General features: G+C 41.6%; 1 protein-coding gene across 2 annotated transcripts in view; it reads right to left on the reverse strand.

Moving 5' to 3' along the window:
• The window catches only part of arhgap36 (Rho GTPase activating protein 36), a 104,253-nt gene that overhangs the window by 9,738 nt on the left and 79,515 nt on the right, over positions 1-15,000 (reverse strand). For both annotated transcript variants that reach the window (XM_084043499.1, XM_084043500.1), the window contains exons 4-6: positions 6,270-6,526; positions 994-1,210; positions 775-830 (exon numbers count right to left, since the gene is read on the reverse strand). In XM_084043499.1, the coding sequence (XP_083899625.1) occupies positions 775-830; positions 994-1,210; positions 6,270-6,526 (530 nt within the window). The remainder of the gene's footprint in view (positions 1-774; positions 831-993; positions 1,211-6,269; positions 6,527-15,000) is intronic.

Genomic DNA, 15,000 nt, shown 5'->3' on the forward strand with positions numbered 1-15,000 from the left:
GATTCTGTAATTATTCTTGAAATTTTCATGTTCAACCTGGGATTCGAACATGCGTGGGAAAGCGAACTTCTACCGCTCTGCCAAAACAGAACCCCTGCTGCTTGGCCAGGGGAGACATACTGGGCGTATGAGCTTCGGGCAGTACTACTTGTCAACGAGTAGGTGGCCTACCCGACACCAGGGTCAAAGATACAAAGATTACAAAGCTACACAGCATATTTGCAACTTTGTAGCTGAAGTTGAAACCAGCTGAACGTTTCTGTAGCTTTGTAGCTGCTGTAGCTTTGTATCCGTCGTCTCTTTTGAAGCAGCTACAAACGTCTGATGTATCTCTTAGTATCTTCATGTCGCTGGCGTACATTGAAAAAGAATGGTAGTCTGTATCTTCGTATGTGCCAGTGTGAACGCAGCATAAATGTCTCGATGGAGGAGTAGGGAGACCAACTTCAAACCACTGCAGACGTAATAGTTATATTGACATGTGTACCATTCAGATTGGTTGAAATAATGTTATATACTGCGTTCACACTGGCAGCTGCAAAAGATACAAAGCTACAAAGTGACGTAGTGTATCTGTCGCTGAGTCGCTTGTTGAAGTGTTGATCAACACACCCGTTCACGTCATCAAGTGTGCGTACACGAGAGAGAAATATATATAAAAATAAAAAAAAAAGAATGGTAGACTGTCACTGTATCTTTGTATCTGCCAGTGTGAACACATCATTATTAATTAAAATAGGTGTGGGACTGTGGTGTGTGTTGGCAGGAACTCACCTGTCTAACTCTTTTTTTGGAGCTCCCAACTCGGAAAATCCCCACAGTCTGCAGGCCTGCAGAGCAAAACGACACATCATTTAATCATTTGAATGTTACATTTAGCACATTATAGCTATAGTATACGTATAGAGAAGGAGATGACCTTGTGAGGTTTGCACTACATCACAACAACACGGTTGCAAATAACTTTAAAGTGAATTGAAATTGATGTCTCACCATAGTTTTCTATGTGGCTGCAGCACCTCTCCAGGACACGGGGAACCTGTCTGTAGATGGGGTTCAGGCTGAGCTTCGTCTGGGTTCTGCCCCCCGGGGAGCCGTTCCCCGCTGTCTTCTTCAGCTCCAGCTCGGCCGGGTGGGAGAGCTGTAGCGCCTCCAGCAGGCGAGACTGACTCTCCACAAGGTCAGAGATGGAGTCTACCGATAAGCCACCCTGGAGAGAGAGAGAGAGAGAGAGAGAGAGAGAGAGAGAGAGAGAGAGAGAGAGAGTGTGAGTGAGTAGAGGAGCAACAGTTAAGCCCAATGCATACTACAGCCGAACAGCTGACGTTTCTTCTTTGGTTCGGCTGGGTCCAGGCTTACAATATGACGTTGTTCACGTCGCTTAACACCTACACTACAGGTCACACAAGGGACAATTGATATGCATCTAGGCTCATTCCTATGTTAATGTACCTGGTGCGAGTCGGGAGCCTTTGTAAACTTTGTTGAGGTGTGACTTTAAAGTAGTTTTAAATCTATGCGTGTGCCTGCACGTGCTCCTGGTCAAATAGGTTCCTGCACGGCGTGCAAGGCCGTCCCATGAGCAATGCAAGTGCAACCCTGTTCAAAGGTTCGGGTGGGCGGGATCAGAACTTTTGTTCGGGTGTTCGGTGCCTCCAAACTTTAAGCCCTGAGGCCGATTCTACAAATGCCTTCTAAATCAGTAGTTCTCAAACTTTTTCGTGCCAACGACCCGAGATTTATATTTGGCCGCGTACCCCCATCTGAAAATGTTTTGTGCCAGGGACCCCCCAGAAGAGAAGATTTGTGTTAAAAAATGCAAAATTACTCCAAAATGTTTCAAACACTTTCAATATTTTTCTAAAATGTTCAAAAGTAGCAGATGTACAAGCTCACAACACAAAAATCTAAAATGACACAGGTTCTTTCCCGGTTTTAATGGGTTAATCAAATGAATCAATGATATGCCTATATCTGTTGTTGAACCTGAACCAAAAAACAACAACAACAAAGAAAATGCATTCACAGGCTATGTTTCTTAAAAACAAATAAAACAGACTCAATGTGAAGGATACATTTTTTTCAGCTGTCAATGTGCGACTGCGGCCCCACTTGGGCTTACGACCCATAGATTGAGAACCTCTGGGTTAGATGATGCAAGGAGAGAGTTAGAAAGGATGGATGAGAATAGACGAGAACAGAAGATCCCCCGCTCGCTCATTCCTGGCATTTCTTTGCGTGATAAATCTGCTCTTTATTAGCTGAAGATGAATACAATGCTTACATAAATCACATCTCCAAGACCCAGGAATATTCTGTAGAGCGCATGCATCAGTCTGCTGAATTCCCAGCGCTGCGTTCCAGAGTTCAGCGCTCGCTGAAAAGTTGTTTATGGAAACGCTATTTGAAGCGTGTAAAATTCCCTGGACTTAAGCAGCTGCAATAAACATCTGCTCCTTGTGTCTATTAAGACACGGGGCTTCAAAGTGGGGGTCGCGGCCCACAATGGGGCTGCCAAAAGGCAGCTAGGGGGCCAATTGGAAAGGAGAAATTAAAATTCAAAAGAAAGTTTTTTGCCAGTTTAACAACTCGACAGCTCCGTTGTCAGAACCGGTTTGTATTACTGTATGCAATTGCCAATGCCTGCGATGCATTTGCTGGATTTGCTGGTTGCAATGCCTGAGTCATTTGGTGGGTGGCAGACTAAATATAGTGTTTAGAGAACTTGTAAAAAAAAAACATTTATGTGGAATGGTTGCGAAGAAAGTTTATATCAATAATGACTTTTGTTTAATGGAAAAAGTTAAACAGTATGACTTTAAAAACAAAACAAAAGCTACTCTGGAATTCGAGGTGCATGTCCTTAAAGCAACCCGTCCTTTCCTCCACTTCTCGCTCTGTCCATTCATCTCCCTCTCCGCTCCACTTTTTCCCTGTGTATGCTATCCATCAACCTCTGGAAAGAGAGAGAGAGAGAGAGAGAGAGAGAGAGAGAGCATAGAGAGAGTAAGCTCCAGGGTCGCTCGTCCATCATCGCCGCCGCCTCCCCGCCACACTGTAGTGCAGCATCCGCAGACTAATTATGTAAACAGTGACGAGCTGTGATGATGGCCCCAGGCAAAATGTCACCGATGACTCAGCGTCCTGCTTAGAAACAACTGATGGGAAAACGAACGTCTGCGCGGTCAGCGTGTGATATATCTAGACCAGTGGTTCTCAACCTGTGGGTCAGGATCCCCAGCGGGGTCCCCACATGTTTTTTTTGTGTGTGTGGAATGCAACAAAAAAAAAGACATTTATGTTAAGTGCTAGGCTCTCATTATTGTTAGGTGAATACTGACCCGTTTTGACCCATTAAAACCTGGAAAGCATCTGTGTCATTTTAGATTTAAGCGTTGGCTATTCAAAAATATGTCTATGCTCTCTCTCTCTCGCTCTCAAAAATACATTGTAAAAAAGGAAGCGAGATACAGCCTTTTTCAGTAAGATGTTAAACAAGAAGTGAATGGAGCAGCAAATCTTCAAATCATGATATCTTGGGTTCTGAACATTTTTTTCCAATAAGGGCTTATAAAAACGCGACGTCAATGGCACTGAATGAGTTACAAAAGTAATCAGAACTATAACTATAAAATGTTTTCAAACATTGGCCAAATTGTCAAATAATATAAGAAAGAGGCAAACATTTTGAAAATAGACGATTTATTAGATGCCTATTTTCACAATATTTATCTGTGGAACCGAGTGAAACTAAATTGAATGCCTCAACTCCTGCATTCCAAGTGCTTGTCAGGGTGGGGGGTCCCCAGTTCAAATATGATTATTTTGGGTGGTCTGTACGTGTATCCAATGGAAATGCAACAGGTGCTGAATAAAACATATATAATGATACTACAGAGGAGCGATTAACTCCACACACTGTTTAGCCTGCTTAGCGTTCTAAATCAGTAGTTCTCACACTCAAGATTTTTAAAAAAATGTTCAAAAATAGCAGATGTAAACAGCTTGCAGTGCGGAAAATATTGTCACACACACGCACGCACGCACGCACGCACGCACGCACGCACGCACGCACGCACGCACGCACGCACGCACACACACACACACACACACACACACACACACACACACACACACACACACACACACACACACACACACACACACACACACACACACACACACACACACACACACACGCGCACAAATCTGCTGAGGTTGATAGCAGGCGTTGCTTTGGTTATTTGACCCTTCAGTGTAATCATGTATTACAAGCTGATGATAGCAACGTGTACTACATCAGCAAGGAGAAAATAACATGGTTTAAAACTCACAATGAGCAGTAACTGGAGAGGATGTATGCACACATGCACAGACACACACGCACGCACACACACACACACACAAGCAGAGATGAATAGGTAGGTGCACACACATTGCATACATGAATTGAGTCTAACAGCGGTTGCGCGCGCACACACACACACACACACACACACACACACACACACACACGCACACACGCACACGCACACACACACACACACACACACACACACGCGCACGAGGACAATGAAAACACACACCAGCCCAGCCTTCCTTGTACAAACAAGCAGTGTGTCTGTCCACTGGCCAGACTCATAATAAAAGGAATTGGTTGTGAAAATGTTTGCGCTGCAGATACAATCACAGATTGAACAGCTGCACTGCTGAAGACCCTTCAATACTGCAATCTAGACAGATGGACACGCATGTATTGCATGTATTGTACACACAAACATACTGTACATATAGTCACTGTTGAGTGGAAACCTTGTACTGTATGTACAAAAATAACCTGTGTTCCAATGGATACAATGTAGTTATTATTATAGCCACAAGCTCTTGTAGAGCCCTCAGTGTCATCTCCCATTGCCTTTAAGCAAATTGGAGGAGAATCAAACCGTTTTCTGCTGAGGAAAATAGGTCTGCTTGTTTGCATGTGTCCACGTCTTCTGTGGAAAACGAAAGCTCCCCGAAAACATGTCAGTTTCCCTTCACATTTGCATTTCTTCACACGTTGTGCTTTTTCATTTATTCATTCATTAACAAAAAAAAATGTTTTACTCAAGTACTGTACTTAAATACAATTTTGAGGTATTTTTACTTTACTGGATATATTCAGTGAAACGATAGTTCATGTAGACACGGAAGGCAGAATGTTTATAAATTTCATTCATACTCCCCGGACCCCCCCCATTCGCTAACAAGCTATTCAGTTGTACTCCTTAAGTCTCACGTTCAAACTCTTGTCATTCTCATTCGCTACAAGCTAACTCACTCACGCCCCCATATACCCACAGTGCAACTCTGGCGGTCCATTTAAGCAGCCCCAGTTCTCTGTTCATTCTACGTGCTTAGCTGTCAGTGCCGGTTGTTCAGCTGTCAGTGTCAAAACTCCTCCACCTCCCCGGCCTCCTCCCTGGCATCTGGTGTTTGCAGGATAGTTCTGTAGATGGCGTCGTACTATGGGTGATGGTTGTACATTAAGGGTTTAATGTTGGTCATGTTATAACTGTTGCGTTATAACTGTTGTGTTTATAACTGTTGTGTTATAACTGTTGTGTGATGTTATAATTGTATTACGCCCTGCTCTGGGGGTTTGTGATTAAAAAGATCTGTGTCAATTTGCACAGGGAATCTGTATATCACATGAGCAGAGTCACACCGCCAAACTTGATTGCAATATCATTGCATATATGGTAACGGTTACCTTAATAAATGGTAAATGGTTCATAATGGTCTGGTTATTTCTGAGCTGAAGTGTCTAAATGAACTTCAGTTATCAGTACTTTTACTTCTACTCCACTACATCTCAGAGGCAAATATTGTACTTTTACTCCACTACAATTATTTGAAAACTTTAGTTACTAGTTACTTTGTAGATTTTGATTATTATTACAAAACATACGTTAACCACTTCACATTTTTTTCGTCCGTTTGAAAATAGCCGATCTACAAGCTCACAATGCAACGCATTGTGAGCTTGTAGATCTGCTATCAAAATATTTGTATACATTTGAAACTTGTGAATTGGGACATTCTGCACAATAAGTACTTTTGGTACTTTAAGTACATTTTGATACCAACTTTTGTGCTTTGTACTGAAGTAAATTTGCAATTTCAGAATTGTATTTATTTTTCTACGTGGCAGTATTGATACTTTTACTTAAGTAAAAAAAATCCAGCACTTTTTCCACCACTGCAAATAAAATGTCATCTCATCTCACCCTCCTGTGCACGCGGGCGGTGTTGTCCAGGAAGGTGGGCGACTGCGGCTTGTTGGGGGGCTCCCGGCCGTCGGTCGCGGACGGGGACTTGTTCCCGTTGAAGAGCTGCCGCTTCTCGGCGCGGAAGTGCAGGACGCTGGCCTCCAGGTCCAGGCAGTCCCGCCGGCTCTCCTTCAGGGCGTCCTGCCGCTGCTTGAAGGCCCGGTCGTTGGCGATGACCTGGGACAGAGGGATGCCGAACGCCTTGGGCGCCGACTCTGACGGGGGAAGAAGGGGGGATGGAAGAGAGAGAGAAGAGAAGAGACACAACGAGAAACAGATTGTTTTTTTCATTGGTTTTATGTACTAACTGCAACACAATTATGTGTGATGAATAAGTAAGTAGTGTGCGTAATGTGCGATATGACTTCAAATCAGAATCACAATTATTTCAAATGTTTGCCTTGATTCCTTTTTTGGAATGTAGAGGTGAACTGTGGGTATATTGGCCCCGATTCATAACGAGGGTCGTAAATATGGTGTAAATGAAGTTCGTAAAGGAGGTCGTATTTCTGGTACTCACTAACGGACGTGCGATTCAAAAGGGGTGTCGTATATGACAGAGACGTGCGTATGACCAGTGCGTATGACCAGGTGTGATGATTACTCTCTGGAAGGCTGCATCCAACAGCATCCAACTTCAACGTCACCGTGCTGAACCGTGCCAAACAGTGTTGCCATGTCCGCTTATTATAAGCGAATTTGGACTTATTTTTCTGTAAAGTTGCTTGTAAATATTGGGAGCTGTGGGATGCGTTTTTTTTGGCTTGTTTCTAAAGTGTAGTTAGTTATTTGGGCTTGCTTCACAATTGTTTAATTGTTTTAACCGGTGGTTCTCAAATATTTTCATGTCATGGACCCCCAAGTTAATATGTATGCTAATTTATCCCTATAAGCCCCATCTGAAAATGTTTTGTGCGAGCTGGAGGCAGATTTGTGTTGTTAGAATGTTTAAAAAATCTTCCAAATCTTCCAAATTTTATTACACGATTTTAAAAATAAATAGCAGATCTACAAGCTCACAACGGTTTAATTAAAGTGCTTATAATGGCCTAAGTGCCAGTTGCTTCTTTTGGGCTTGTTTTCCTAGACCTGGTTGCTTATTTCTCTCACAACATCTGGCAACGCTGAAGTTCAACTCTGCCGTCTGTCGTCTAAGATAACAGATGCGGTGTCGCATCACCTTGACAACTTGCTGTTCTGTCTGGAAGCGGATCACGTAATAAATGCTCTCATGTGTAATGAGAATAAAGAAGTTTACAAGGTTTAACCCCATTACCAAATAAAAGGCTAATAAAACGTGGAAAGGATATTATAAGCATTTTCTAATGAACATTGCGCACCTTAAATATGATGTTGAAAATAAATCCAGGGCTTACAAGTGGAACGCTTCTATCCGATTATGGACCAGAGCTTATTGATTAAATTAGTTCATTTTGGATATCACTGTCCTACGTCGGAATGGGGAATGGTTCTGGACACAGCTTTCATCCACTTTATTTTTCCTCATCAGTGGTAATATTTATTAGGCTGTTGTGTGTGGCGTTCATGTGATCAATATACAGTAGCCTACAGTAGGCTTTACAAATTAATACCGCGACACGGACACTGATGCAGTCAGTCCCTCCGCAGTTTCATTAAGGCATCATAGCCTATTTTCATTATTGCGTGACACTGAGGGACCTTTTCAGCTCTAAATGCGACTCATAGCCTAGAAAATAAATAAAAAGCGGTGGAATCTACATCATGTCTAAGCAATACATCGTTTGACATTTATTTTTTATTTTTTTATATATATGTGTTGACAAATGTTGGGCACATACATATTTTATTTGAGGTTTGCCACTGTTGTAATTGATTTTGACATGAAGAATAAAGCATTCTAAAGACATACGCACATTTCAGCCCTGGTACGCCAGCCTCGGGGCTGACCTGAGAACGTGCGCACCTGACGCACAAAACACAGACCAAAACATCTTTATGCATCAGGTGGATATGTACGACTTGTCCTAAATGCCGGTACGTACAAAATATGGTCGCAAATCCCTTTATGAATCGGGGCCATTGAGCTTATAGGGACTGAGTTCATTTCAAAGGGAACACACTCGTTAATTTGTCCTCCAGACCTGCTTGATCAAAGTCAGGGACGCGAGTCAACGGTCCAAATCACGGCCGTCTTCCCTATGTTTCCAGGGTCCAGTGTTCCCAGGGTTTCATGTTTATGGTTGGGGTTTAGCTGAAGGTTAGGTTTGTGGTTGAACAAGTGGTTAAGAAGGCACAGCATCACCCATACCGTCTATCTCTCTCTCGCATCAGTGGATGTGAACTCCCCTCCATCCAACCAAGACATTTACTGTATATGACAGAAGTTGAGACAGCAGACGCTGCCACATGGCAAGTGGCTCCACAGTCAAGGCAACTGGCATGGCAGTATAAGGCTGCTAAATAGACCCCACCCGAACCCCTGCAAACTGCGGTCAGAGGCATTCTGAAGTGTTATACACAAAGCCTTGCACACAGCACCTTCAGGCACCATAAGATCATTACCATTATTGCGGCAACTATGTCTGAATACCCAGAACAAAGCAATACTCTTTGCTCTTACAGTAAGTACCTGTAGATTCAACAATAAAGAAACCTTGAACCTTGAACTTGAACTTTGGGTTAGGGTAGAGTTGGGGTTAGGGCTACGGAACACAGACACGCTCCCACTTCATACAGGAAGCAACTACTTTATTGTATCTTTATGTCCCCGACACGGGTAATGTACGACTGTATGATACTATGCAACCTAGTCAAACCTATGTGTTTACTCTGAACAGGCCTGGTGTTCACTCTGCTTCACTGTTGACAACAAAGCCCGATGCCTCTCCTAAGCCTCTTATTTTATTTTAATTAGGGTGAAATTTAAAGACAAGACCTGAACTCAACTCTGTCTAGTCGTTAATTGTCTAATAATGGTTTGGGGGGGGGGGGGGTGCTAGAAACACATTATCACGTTTAAAAAAAGATTTGCAGATCTGATATTTTTTAATAGCCAAAGTATAAAATAATGGTTTAAGTGGTTACACAGATGTGTTCCCGGGTGATGGTGTAAAGTAACTAAGTACATTTACTTAAGTACTGTACTTAAGTACAATTTTCAGATATTTGTACTTTACTTGAGTATTTCCAATTTCCAACACTTTTACTTCTACTCCACTACATTTCAGAGGCAAATATTGTACTTTTACTCCACTACAATTATTTGAAAACTTTAGTTACTAGTTACTTTGCAGATATACATTATGATGTTATAGAACATACATTAACCACTTTAGCCATATTTTATGCCTAGGCTATTTGAAAATAGCCGATCTACAAGCTCACAACGCGTCGCGATGCGACGCGTTGTGATCTTGTAGATCTGCTATTTTCAAACATTTTAGTACTTTTACTTTTGGTACTTTAAGTACATTTTGATGCCAATACTTCTGTACTTTTACTCAAGTACATTTTGAATTCTGGACTTTTACTTGTAACAGAGTATTTTTATATTGCAGTATTGGTACTTTTACTTAAGTAAAGAATTTGAGTACTTTTCCCAATACAAGTCATTATAAAAGGGTTTGCTGTGCATGGATGCTTGTCACAGAGCCACAGTAGGTAATGGGTGTTGAGACATGTCAGGTTCAGCCGTGTCTATAACTACACATGGATACACACCAGGTCAGGTGAAGGTCAGACCGCCACGGTAGACTAGAGCCTGACTTTCAACCTTTTTTCATATCAAGGTCCATTATTTCTTCGGCATTTGAGCCACGGAACCATCGTTTGATGAGATTTAGCCTCTCAGACCCAAGACCAGTCGTTGGATAAAGATTTTGTCAAAGTAAGAATTCTTTATTTCTTCTACATTCTCTAATTGCGTAGACTTCTTGTAAATGAAGTAAAGCAGGTTTAACAACACTTTAACTCTAGAAAACGTTTCATTTTACGCTCTCAAGAGTTAAAGCTCTATACGGGGTCCATTTGGTTACCAACTCTCCATCATTTAGTCTGTCTGTCTATCAGTCGGTCAGTCAGTCAGTCAGTCAAACCTCCTACAGAACTTTAAGATAATTTCGGCCTATAGGAAAAACAAAAATCTGAAAGACTACTTGATCCACAGCAAATTGAAGCCATGGAACCAAGTAGCACGGGCAAGGCCTAACTACTTTAGCCCGAAACAAACGGTTAAAAACAGGACAAACAAAAACATTATTAGCCTAAGACAGAACATCACATACAACACCAGAAATTGTGTTTATCTGATTACTTGCCAAGTGTGTGGATTACAGTATGTAGGAGAGACAAGCAACTCCATAGCAATTAGAATAAGCCAACACAGGTACACCATTAATAATAAAAAAGATACCCATTTATTAATTGTTCAACACTTTATGACTCATGGGATTGATGCTATAAAAGTATGCGGAATACAATGACCGCTGGACAATTGGGCAGAGAAGATTCCATGAAAAAGAATGGATTAGAAGACTTAGCACAAAATATCCAGGGGGTCTAAACTTCTAAACTGCCCAAAAGAACTGAAACTATCCACATATTCTTACCAACCTAAACAATGGAGTGGATCACCTACATCAACCACAGAGTTGAGTGGGAGATCTCATTGTTGAGTTAATGAGAATATTAATGGGGACACATTGATACCAAGAGCCATCAACAATTGGACCATCAACAGGGAGCTAATTGTCTTCCAAATTGTGTAAAATATGTTCAATACGGTCCTGTATCAGACCTTTAACAGCAACGCTCCCACACCTTCGACCTCACGTCATTTAATCTGTCTTGTACAGTAGCTGCATTTTTCAGCCCGAATGCATCAACAGCTAAATGTGATCAACTAGCTTGTGTTACGCATTAGTCTTTTCTGGCGTCCGTTAAGGCTAAGAAGGCCTTGTAACCACCAACCAACTATTCCATGCTACTGTTTCCGTGCAACAAGGGACACATTGAATGTTTTGGACACATTCTCTGGCTTGAAATCCCGCCGGCAAACTCACAGAGAATGTGTTTACTAGTTCGGGATTTAGTAGCAGGCCTTGGCAGATTGGATCTGTGCGGTACCGAATTAAGGAATCAAAGAGCGTTGCCCCCGAGTAGCCTTTTGTTTTGCTTGTCCAATGTGGGAGTGGGACACCTCAATAAATACAGTACTGTAGCTTTCTCACTGTTTACATACACGTTCAAAAATAGCAGATGCGGCACGCACTGTGAGCTTGTATATCTCCTATTTTTGAATAGCCAACACTTAAATCTAAAATGACACAGATGCTTTCCAGGCTTTAATGGGTCAAAACGGGTCAGTATTCACCTAACAATAATCAGAGCCTAGCACTTCACATAAATGTCTTTTTTTTTTTTGCATTTCACATGCCAAATGCCATGTACTTTATATGTTATTGTTACATACAGTATAGCTACAGTGTTTTTCATCGATGTCAATCAACCATGGTGGATTCAAACTCCTATAGACCAGTGGTTCTCAAACATTTTCATGTCAAGGACCCCCAAAATGATATGTATTTCGCTGCGGACCCCCATCTCAAAATATTTTGTGCCAGGGATTTTTCAAAAATAGCCAAAGTATAAAATATGAATAAAGTGGTTAAAATGATTGACGCTATATTAACTCATTTTGCTGGGGACCCCCTGGTACCCCCTCGCGGACCCCACTTTGAGAACCAATGCCCTAGACTTCCTGATGGTGGACAGGTACTTTACCCATGCACCACTCAAGTGCGAGGCGTTATAATTAAATATTGATTCCTGAATTCATGGTCAATGCAAAATGCAGGTCTCATGGTAAAAATCTGTTGAGGGCAATGACCACAGACAAACAAGAGTTCAGTAGTATTAAAAGGCAGAAGTGAACACGAATCAGTTTGTGTCTTTGGTTTGCTGCCTTATTGTTCAGACGTTTTATGAGTTTCCTTTCTGGAGTTTACCGGCCCTGAAGGAATTGTCTGTTATTAAAAGCTTAAAAAGGCCGACAGCAATATATTTAGGCATTGTGCCGTTTTAGCTACTGCTGTTAACTCAATTACCACCCCCGCGGCTACGAGTGAATATAGGTCCTTTGAGACGTTGCTGTTTGGTGAACTTTATGATGCTATGTATGTCTAAAACCAAACAACACTGTGTCCCACGTAAACCTGTGATTGAGGAAGGAAATGATGTCACCAGTTTGGTACCATGCCGTCATTTCAAGTGACGACTATCTTTAACCCTATTTCAAAACCAGTGAAAATACAATATCTACAAAGCTTGTAGATATTGTAGTTTTTCTTTTTTTAATGTGTCCTGGCGTGCTTCAGACAGAGTCTTCTTGTCTCTGGGCTTATTATTCAGCAGAATAATATTTTTTTTTTCCATCTACAACGCCTCGCAGTGCGAGGCGTTGTGAGCTTGTAGATCTGCTATTTTTGTCTCAAGTTCTCCTCAGAAAAGGGATGTTAGGGTTCAAGTGGTTAAGGTAAAAAAAAAATCATATCACACAAATATTTGGCGGACCCCCTGTAGTAACTCTGAGGCCAAGCTAGCAATCCGCTAATATCAGGCCACATTTCACTTAAATGTGGGAGTCTAAATCGACATGTAAATATGACATAAATGCATTCATGTGCAACAGAAATCAAACATCTGTCCAGGTCCTCCGCGAGTTCGCCGAGAGTTAGCTAAAATGACTAATAGTAAACTAATAATGTTTGGAATGTTTTGGAAACATCTTGCAATGTTTTGAAAAGGTTTTGGAAATGTAATGGCACGCCCAAAATGCAGTAGGGACGGCAGGTTGAAAGTGCTTTTAAAGTGGCATCACTTTAGTTCTTTCTTTAGAAAAAAAGTTATAATACCAAGGCGGATGAAAGCCAATCAAGGAAGTGTACTGTACCTCCTCCACTTGTTAGCACTCATTAAAGCATTCCTGTATGGCAACAGTGTCCTTATCAAGACCATTAGAATCTCTGCAAGACTTCCCCCCATTCAAACGCATTTCCAAGTATTACCGTAACCTGTTTGCTAATGGAGAGATTATCTTAAAAGTCCTTTCATAAGCACGTCCAGGAAAAACACTCACCCCCTTGTCACTACAGTAGCCTATAGCACAAATCCCTTAATAATGCTTTTTCCACATTGTTTTTTAAAGTGTATTTCCAAGTAACTCAAGAAATGAGCCTGTTTACCGTTAATCCTGCATCACGCCAGCTACTGGAAGGCTATACTGCTCCTTCCTGTGAGGCATGGAGGCTTATTGTCGCTGTCAAGCGGAAACATTGTATGTCCATTTACTTTTCTTTGACAAATAGCAAAAATAGCAGATCTACAAGCTCACAACGCGTCGCATCGCGACGCGTTGTGAGCTTGTAGATCGGCTGTTTTTGCTACTTTCGCGTGACACGGCTGTACAACGAAGTAGAGCAAGGTTTCTGCTCGACAGCAACATCGCTGTATGTACAGTAATACTACTGTATTTATATTAAGCCAAACAAGAGCATGAGACACATAAACACAAGCGACTGACGGCTGGACACCACAGAAGTTCTTTTAGAAACAACACAGTGTCTTCCCGGAAAAGATATTTTTAGAATTATGTCATTGTATTCAAAAATAGAAGGAGGGTAACTTGAGGGTAATATCTGTCTGTCCTTTATGTTAAGGTTATCATTGTTTCTGGCCTTGTTTTTTGGTACCGTTTGTTATAACTCACAGTCGAATAACTCACAAAATGTCTTTGGGGATTTGGAGGTGGGGGGGGGGCATATAGAAGCCATTCTCTAAGCCGTCGTCGTGACGTTGTGGCCAGGAATGCAAATAAAAGTGCATTCCTTTGATAGCACAGGTCGGAGGTCTCCTTTAACATTTAGCGTAAGATGTTTAAAATTAGGGTTACAGTATTTACAACCTGTATAGTATATTTTCTCTCTCCATTCAGCTGCATTTCAAAAACGTCGAGTAATGTGTAGTTTTCCATTATGCCTTCATAATGACAAAAGTATTATGAAGGCACATGAAGGCTTTGCGGCCTGAACATCTAGTTGACCTGGAACGCATCTGTGTCACTTTAGATTTCTTTGGCTGTTCAAAAATAGCAGATATACAAGCTCATAGCGCGGCACAGAGTGCCGCGCTATGAGCTTGTAGATCTGCTATTTTTGAAAAATCTTGAAAAAATATTTTTCAGACTTTTTTTTAAAAACTGTTATGGTTTAGAAAAAACATTTTTAAGAATCGCCTCAGGTCTTAATGGGTTAAAGTGGTCTACTTATAATGGGCATGTTACGTTTGTGAGACCCTGGTCTCCGTACACTGTATGGGCATGTTGTGAGTTTGTGACCGCCCACCTACGTACGGTACACCGTCCATCCACCCATTAGGCAATTTTAATGTAATGCTTTAATAAAAGACTAAAGTATAGGCCCTATAAAATAACAAGAGTGTCCTCCTCCGGGACACAGGAAGGACCCAGCACAACCCGCTCTCAGCCCAAAGTCGCTTAGACTTTGAGTTTGATTTTCTGTAAGGTTGCTTGTAAATATTGCGGGTTGCGTTTTCTTTAATGCTTGTTTCTAAAGTGTAGTTGCTTATTTGGGCTTTACAGTATGTTGTTTAACCCAGTGGTTCTCAAAGTGTTTCATGTTTATTTGTTCGC

Source organism: Gymnoscopelus microlampas (genome assembly GCF_963454915.1).
Source record: "Gymnoscopelus microlampas genome assembly, chromosome: 19".
NCBI classification, from domain to species: Eukaryota; Metazoa; Chordata; class Actinopteri; order Myctophiformes; family Myctophidae; genus Gymnoscopelus; species Gymnoscopelus microlampas.